This window comes from Rattus norvegicus, chromosome 3 (genome assembly GCF_036323735.1).
Source record: "Rattus norvegicus strain BN/NHsdMcwi chromosome 3, GRCr8, whole genome shotgun sequence".
Classification (NCBI taxonomy): Eukaryota; Metazoa; Chordata; class Mammalia; order Rodentia; family Muridae; genus Rattus; species Rattus norvegicus.
This window is the reverse complement of record NC_086021.1, coordinates 161,383,342-161,391,426: the sequence shown is the minus strand read 5'-3', so window position 1 is coordinate 161,391,426 and position 8,085 is coordinate 161,383,342. Positions and strand designations below refer to the sequence as shown.

The following is an 8,085-nucleotide window of genomic DNA, read 5'->3' as shown; positions in this document are numbered from 1 at the left end:
TGCGAGTGTGAGAACCGGGATTTGATCCCCAGAATGTGTTACAGCTCCGAGGGGAGAGGCATCCTGGCAGTTGGGATCCAAGGAATGCCACAAAGTAACACTGCACAACGGACCTCACACAAGAGAATTACTGGGAGAGACGCAGGAGAGTGGCTGCCTCTGCTGAGGTGAGAGGCAGCGAAGGACTGAGTGGGAGGCTGGTTTCTTGGGGGCGGAGTTTTCTGGGAGGATTGAGCTCAGGCTTCCTACCCTACACAGAACTCAACGTTTTTAAAACGCCAAGCATGGTGGAGTACACTTATAATTTGGGGGAGGCAGAGATAGGTGGGTGCCTGGAGCTCTCAGGACAGCCAGCCTACTTGCTGAGTTCCAGATCAGTGGGAAACCCCAACAGAGTGCCTACGACCCCCACACAAATGCACTGTGCACCTGCACACAAACGAAGGGTCTCACACACAAACTGAAAAGAAGAAAGGAGACAGGGAGGAAGGGAGGAATTCTGAAGGGAGCGAGGAAAGGGAGGAGGGAGGAAGGAATCCTGAAGGAAGGGAGAGAAGGAAGGGAAAGGGAGGAAGGAGAAGGGAGGAAGGGAAGGCAGAAGGGAGAGAGGGAGGGAAAGACCTAGGGAGGGAGAGAGGGTTTTTTCTTTGCAACCATTGCTGCGTTTGTGTTAAGAAGCCCATGAGACTTGGACCAGCCCAACAGAAAGCTAAGATCTCCAGTGCATCATGGGAAGGCTAAGATCTCCAGTGCGGCATAAGTCCCAGGCTAAGGCTGAGGATGAGGCTGTGCTAAGGGAATTCCAAGAGGCTGGGTATACATTGTGGATAGCCCAACAAAGCCTGGTTGAGAGCCAACGGCTGTCCTACTATCCTAACCTGCTCACCACCCTAATGAAGCCATTGCCCCAAGATCTGCAAGTCCTACATCACTGTCGCTGTTCTCATCCCTGCTCCTGGCTGCAACCCACTACCTGTTTCATGGAATGGCAGTGGGGCGTGTTTCAGGATGGGTACCCTCAGCCTGCGTTGTACTTTGACTGGATTTTGTCTTTCTTTTTATCTGTTCTTTTCTGTTTAGAAAGAATCTTCCTATGCCGCTCAGACTGCCCTCAAATTCGCAACCCTACCGCCTTGGCCCACGGAGTCAACGTGGACCACCATGCCCAGCCTGCAGGGAATACTCAGTTCATGACGCCGGGCTGCCTTCAGCCCCAGGAAGATGCTCACATGGACAACTAAGGATCCGTTAGAAGCATGGTTGGGTCGAGACCATCACCATGATAACTGAAAAAAAGGGAGGAAATGTTTAACTCATCACAGAGAGTGAATATCAATCAAAGACACTGGGCACAGGAGTGACCCAGGGTGAGGGTAAGCTGGGCTGCATTCCTGCAATCATCGGGTTCTGGGATAAGCTGAGCGCGTTCTTTTTTTTCCACCCCCTCGTCTGTAACATGGAGACCGTTGCACCAAGGCTTCTAGCTACCTTCCTTTTTCTGGGTATTATATATAAATGATAGGAGAAAAATAATCACATGATTGTTTTAATATTTATTTTATGTGTGCGGTGTCTTGCTTTCATGTATACACACATACCACATGTGTGCCTGGTGCCCACAGAGGTCAGAGACGGTGTTGGATTCTCTGGACCCAGAGTTATTGACAGTTGCGAGTTGCCACACGGATGCTGGGAATCGAACTTGGGTCCTCTGGAAGAGCACTGTGCATTTTTTCATATATATTTTCCTGATTATAGCATAGGTATGCTTTTTTCATTAATTAATGTATTTACTTTACAATTCTGATTGCAACTTCCCCTCCCTCCTCTCCTCCTAGTCCCTCCCTCTCACTCTCTCTCCCTCAGGCCCCTCTCCCTTTCTCCTCAGAGAAGGGGAGGCCTTCCATAGATATTAACACATCTTGGCATATCAAGTTGCAGTGGGACTAGGTGCATCTTCTATTGAGGCTAGACAAGGCAGCCCAGTTAGGGGAAAGGGATCCAAAGGCAGGCAACAGAGTCAGAGACAACCCCTGCTCCTCTGTTAGGGCTCCCACATGAAGACCAAGCTGCACAACTGTTACATATGGGTAGAGGGCCTAGGTCCACCCATGCGTGTTCTCTGGTTGGTGGTTCAGTTTCAGTGAGCCCCTGTGGGCACAGGCTAGTTGATTCTGTAGGTTTTCTTGTGCTGTCCTTGTTCTCTTTGGCTCCTTCCGTCCCTCCTCCCCCTCTTCCGCAAGATTCCTCAAGCTCCGCCTGATGTTCGGCTGTGGGAGTCTGCATCTGTTTCCATCAGATGGGTGAAGCCTCTCAGAGGACAGTTCTGCTAGGCTCCTGTCGACACACACCATTACTTGTGTTAGCAGAGTATCATTAACAGTGTCCAGGGTGGGCTCCCTCTCCCGGCCTGGGTCTCAAGATGGACAGTCACTGGGTTGCGCTCCATCTTTGTCCCTGCACAATTTGTAAGCAGGACAAACTGTAGGTCAGAGGTTTTGTGACTGGGTCGGTGTCCCCATCCCTCCACTAGAAGTCTTGCCTGGTTACAGGAGGTAGCTGTCTCAGGTTCTATATCCCCTGTTACTAGGAGTCTTAGCTAGAGTCACCCTCAGATTCCTGGGTGTTTCCACTGTCTTTGGTTTCTAGCTTGTCCCAGAAAGCAGTATGCATTTGTAACCTCTGAGCCATCTTTCTAGCCCTAATCACACATTGCTCATACCAGGCACAGACAGTGGATAGTACATAATATTAGTCAGTCTGGGGAATGTTTGCCTTCCCTGCAGAGGACCTGCGTCCATCCACATTTCCATTCAGGGCTCCCTCGGGCTTCATGAGCAGTCCTGACGCTCGTCTCAACTCGGTATGCAGAGGATCAAACAGTCTGCAGACCAGGACTTACCGGAAAGCTGAGCTCCTTACCGGAAGGACCTATTCTGTAGGTCCATCTCCTCCTACACCTCTTGCTTTGACTGGAGATGCTGAGAAAGCTATGCTTGCCCAGCTCCAGCGTTAATAACAAGTGTGGGGCTGCAGAGACGGCCCAGAGCTTTAGAGCTCAGTCTCTGTTGCAGGGAACCAGAGATCTGACCTAGCACCTAAGTTGGGCCACTCACCCCTACTTTTAACTCCAGTTAAGAGGATCCAAGGCCCTCGTCTGGCCTCTGGGGGCACTGCACTTGCATACACATACCTCTTTAACGTTTTTATCTTTTAAAATAAAAGAACAAGAAGTATAAGATCATTTTCTTTTTCTTGTCTTAGATATAGAAGTTTTCTTTTTAAAAAACTGTTATCAAACAGAATCAGAGAAAGTTCAACTTCCCTGAGCAACACACAGACCTGCTTTGGCCGCACTTCACTGCTTATGGCCCAAGGCCATGAAGAGGCCAATAAAGGCCAGCGCTCAGGAACTGCAGCCCAGACCCTGGGCTTTTCCTAGCGCCCAGCCATGAAGCTCCTTTTCCCCCTCTTCGCCAGCCTCGTGCTTCAGTATCAGGTGGAATCAGGTAACGTGACTCCAGGTTAGGGAGGGTGGGTGTGAGGAAGCAGGATGGGGCTGCCTGTGGTGCTGGGACCCGTAAGAGATGCTAAAAGATCTCACACACCCAAAAACAGATCTGGAGAGCTGACCCAGTCCCTAGACTGTGCCTGATGGAGACACCAAGGAACTACAGGGAAAGTGGGGTACTGTTTGTGTATTCAGGAACTGTCTGACATATTATGTAGGCTCTGTCTATGTATGTGTCTCTGAGCTTGCAACTCAGCCCAGGTCTTGTAAACTCTATTTCTGACTTAATCGTCTTTTATAATCTTTTTTTTTTTTTGGTTCTTTTTTTTCGGAGCTAGGGACCGAACCCAAGGCCTTGCGCTTCCTAGGTAAGCGCTCTACCACTGAGCTAAATCCCCAGCCCCGTCTTTTATAATCTTAAGATTCTCTTTCTCTGTCTCTCTGTCTCTCTGTCTCTCTGTGTCTATCTCTGACTCTGTCTCTGTCTCTGTCTCTCTCTCTCTCTGTGTGAGTGAGTGAGACAGAGACAGAGACAGAGACAGAGAGAGAGAATACGGTGTGGTATATGACACAGAGAGAGAACATACAAACACATGCATGTAGAGATCAGAGGACAACATCAAGCGTCAGTTCTTGTCATCTATCCTGTTGAGGCAGTCTTTTGTTGTTTGCTACTGTGTATGCCAGACCAGCTGGCCTGTGGCAGGGGTGAGAGATAGTTCTGTGGGTTCTCCTGTCTCCACCTCCCATTGCCCTGTAGAACACCAGGATTGCAGAGGCCTGCACCACTGCATCTGGCTTTACATAGACTTCAGGGCCCACATCTCAGGTCCTTGTGCTTACACGGCAAGTGCTTTGCCCACTGAGCCTTCTGCTCAGCCCCCATTAAAATCATCTCTTAATGCAAAGGTCTAATCTCCATATACCTCTGTGCACTAAGAATGAAATCTTTACCTCTGTGTTAAAAAAAAAACCTTTTAGGATTAATTAAGCAGGTCTATGTCTACATATCCCCTTTTCCAAAAGAGTCTTACAATTTCTCTCAGACTCGTGTCTTCCTGGAAACCCTCCAACTACCATAAGGGTGTCTAGGGACACACTGTAGCACATGAAAAGGGAGAAAGATGGAGGCTCGTTTCTGTGATCAAGAAACACCCAGCTACTTGGAGGAATCACAATGAGTCAGACAAAGAAAATAAAGAGCCAAAGATGTCTGTAATGTTCTTATGTTGGGAACACAGGCTGGTGAGTCTGTGTGTCCTTGAGTAAAGTCACTTAAACATGGTCAGCTTCAAAACTGGCAGGGGTGTAGTGGAGGAGCTGGTGTGACAGTTTCTAGTTCTAATGTGTCTTCTCTGTGGTCCTTGGAAGTGCACTGTGAATGAAGATGAATGAAAAGTACAAAACAAATATATATGTGAAAATATTCTCTGGGAATTATTTATGTCTTACTGACATACATCAATTATATATAATAATCGGATTCATTATGGCATCTTCATATGTACATAGTGTATTTTTATTGGATTTGCTCCCCACCCTCACTTGCCTCCTCCACTCCTGCTGATGCCCAGTCCCATATCTCCTGTCTGTCCCTTTCTAACTTGGTGTCTTTCTATTTTTTTTGTGGCTCAGTGAGTTTTATTAGGGTTGCTTTCAGAAGCATGGGCAATGGGCTCTCTAGAGGAGCATGGGTAACTTATCAGTGGCTACACCACCAAGGAAAGTGTCTCTTTTCCCATCATGCTCCACTACATAAAGATCCTCAGGAAGAGGTGAGGCCTCTTGAACCCCTCTTCCTTCCACAGCAGGATGCTGACAGACTCAGTCTAGTGCAGGTTGTCACAGATGATATAACCTTTGGAAATTATCTGATGCTAAATAAATTACCTCTAATTTACATAAAACTGGTAAAATTGCTAAGGTAGGTAACAGAGAAAGAAAAGATTTCTTAATTGAGGAAAAACAGTGAGAACATTCAGCAGATGAGGATGAATTCCTAAGAGCAGAGGGAAACCAGCTAGAGATGATAACATATGGGTTATGTTAATACCAACCAAGTTGGAGCTACCGTAACAAATAAGGTCTCAGGTGCGCAGAGTGTCCAAAGAGTCCAGAAGTGACAAAAGGTCATGTCCCTCGAAGCATAGGTCCAGTGATTGACAGACATCAATGACAACAGGCTTCAGAAAAGACAACATTCCTGAAAACCCTATCGATTCTTTTTCAGCGTTCTTTTCTTGGTTTATTTCACTTAACATAAGCCCCCAATTCCACTTCTTTCTTGCAAATGATCGTTCCATTCTCCTCTGTGACCGCACAGAAAGAAGACACGTTGTCTTACACAGAAGAAAAGAAATAGTACACCTGAGGGGTTGGGGATTTAGCTCAGTGGTAGAGCACTTGCCTAGCAAGCGCAAGGCCCTGGGTTCGGTCCCCAGCTCCGAAAAAAAGAAAAGAAAAAAAAAGAAAGAAATAGTACACCTGAATATATACCAATGACTACCCATTGGACAAAAGAAGGCTTGCTTTGATCCGCACGCATTGAACACATATGCTGAAACCTCACCGTGAACTCACTAACATAGCATATGTTAAAATAATAATCATGATTTCTTTCTTGGATTGGTTTTACTGACATTGGTGTTTTTATGGGATTATGGAGGGAGGGGATGGAAGGCTCTGCTGGTGTAGAAGACACAAGATTGGAGGTCAAAATGCTGTCTTAGGGCTGGAGATGTAGTTCAGTGAGGGAGTGACTGCCATGAAGTCCTGCATTCAAAGCCCAGTACCACAAAACTGAAGGGAAGGAAGGAAGAAAGGGAGGGAGGGAGGGAGGGAGGGAGAGAGGGAAGGAGGGAGGGAGGAAAGAGAGAGGGAGGGAGGGAGAAGATGCCATTATTAAACCAAGACCCATACCCATGCTCTTGTGCTGGACGCCTGAAGACAAACTCCAGAGTCTGTGCTCGTTAGCGTTCACCTTCTTTTTGTTGCTTTCCGTTGTTCTTGAGATAGAGTTTCACTCTGTGTCCCGGGTTGGCCTGGAACTCTCTATATAAACCAAGCTGGCCTCAGACTCACAGAGATGCACCTACCTCTGCCTCCCAAGTGCGGGGATTAAAGGTTTGTGCCACAATAGCCTGGCTCCTCCATTTTGTTTTCTGAGACAGGATCTCTCATTAGCTTGAGGTTCACCAATCAGGTTAGGCTAGCCAGCCAGTGAACCCTAGGGACTTGTCTGTCCATCCCTGACTCCCAAAACATGCTACCACACCTTCCTTTTCTAGATAGATTCTTAGGATTGAACTCACTTCCCTGGCTTGCATGAAGGGAAGTGAGTTTACCAACTTTACCAACTGAGTTATCTCTCCATCCCATTCTTGAATATTTGTAAATTTGAGACAAGGCTTCACTGTGTAGCCCTGGCTAGCCTGGAACTCTCTATGTAGTCTAAGCTGGCCTCAAAATCACAGAGATCCACCTGTCTCTGCTTCCCAAGTGTTGAGATTAAAGGCATGTGACACCATTTGTAAGGTTACTCAAGAAAAGGAGACAAGAGATTTACTATGGGCTCCAGGTCTTCTCTGAGGCACCACCATCATCAAACACTGTCCCCAAAGGCTGACAAACTCCTCTCACTCTAATCCCCTCCACCAGCAGTCTCTAATGATTAACATTGGCCCAGTGGTTTCTCTCTCTCTCTCTCCCCCATGCAGAATTTATGGTGGTGAAAAAGTGTTTAATGGGCTTTGGGAAATGCAAAGACAGCTGCCTCCCTGAGGAAACCCAGGTACAGAATTGCAAATCCAAAAAGTGCTGCATGGGCCCCAAAGTGACAGAACTCATTAAAAGCTACCTTCGACACGAAATACCCCACATACCCGATGACGACATCGTGGAGATGATGAAGATGAGCGAGAATCTCACAGAGGAGATGCAAAGACAGCAAGCCTTAGTGGCATTCTCCCAGAGCCAAGTTGCCAAGAGCCTTTTGTCCAACATCAACTCTGCTATCATCCCAAATGCTTTCCCTGTGACCAAGAGGACCAGGAGACACTACATGGGCAATACTGCTTCCACCGAGAGGCACACCAAACAAAGCAGGGATTCTGCCAATGCTGCCCCACTCCAGCCCCGACCTGGACCACCGTAGACATGGTCCTCACCCCCATGGCAGTGTGGAAACAGATTAGTGGGGAGCGGGTCTTTCTCCTGGGGTGTCAGGCTCCTCTCTACCTCCACAGGCATTAAAATAACTATTCTATAACCAGAAAATACAATAAATACCATTGACACTTCCAGTTTCTTTGATGTTATCACTCTTTCCAGAGTTCCCCCAGAGGACTGAGCTAGAGAGGGGTGAATTTTAAGTTTCGATGCCAGGAGAGAGCAAACCCTGGCTCAGCAAATGCTGAGCCTCGGGACTCCTCAGCGTGATGCTCATTTGATGGACTTTTCCTGTGGCAGTGGATAAGACATATTTTCTCTTATTGTAGATCTGGGGGAGGCCCCTATGCAAAGCAAAGCACAAAGAAAGCAGAAGCTGGTGGAGTTCATTTGAACAACGTTTTCCT

At 47.5% G+C, this 8,085-nt stretch overlaps 1 protein-coding gene across 2 annotated transcripts; it reads left to right on the top strand.

The window, feature by feature from the left end:
• The first annotated feature begins 741 nt into the window (after window positions 1-741).
• Window positions 742-7,812, top strand: Defb23 (defensin beta 23). Of its 2 annotated transcripts, XM_063284514.1 has the most exons (4): window positions 742-814; window positions 1,081-1,373; window positions 3,265-3,509; window positions 7,228-7,812. In XM_063284514.1, exons 3-4 carry the CDS (start codon window positions 3,452-3,454, stop codon window positions 7,662-7,664), a joined length of 495 nt encoding a protein of 164 aa, XP_063140584.1. In that variant the 5' UTR covers window positions 742-814; window positions 1,081-1,373; window positions 3,265-3,451; the 3' UTR covers window positions 7,665-7,812. The 2 variants fall into 2 exon arrangements, with proteins under 2 accessions (XP_063140584.1, NP_001032607.1); NM_001037518.2 differs by lacking the exons at window positions 742-814; window positions 1,081-1,373 and having other exon boundaries at window positions 3,423-3,509; window positions 7,228-7,664.
• The last annotated feature ends 273 nt before the right edge of the window (window positions 7,813-8,085 follow it).

Excerpts from the sequence above, each read along its gene's own strand:
- Defb23 (XM_063284514.1), top strand. The coding sequence starts at position 3,452 with ATGAAGCTCCTTTTCCCCCTCTTCGCCAGCCTCGTGCTTCAGTATCAG. Across the intron at positions 3,510-7,227 it reads TCAGTATCAGGTGGAATCAG|AATTTATGGTGGTGAAAAAG; the intron begins GTAACGTGACTC and ends TCCCCCATGCAG.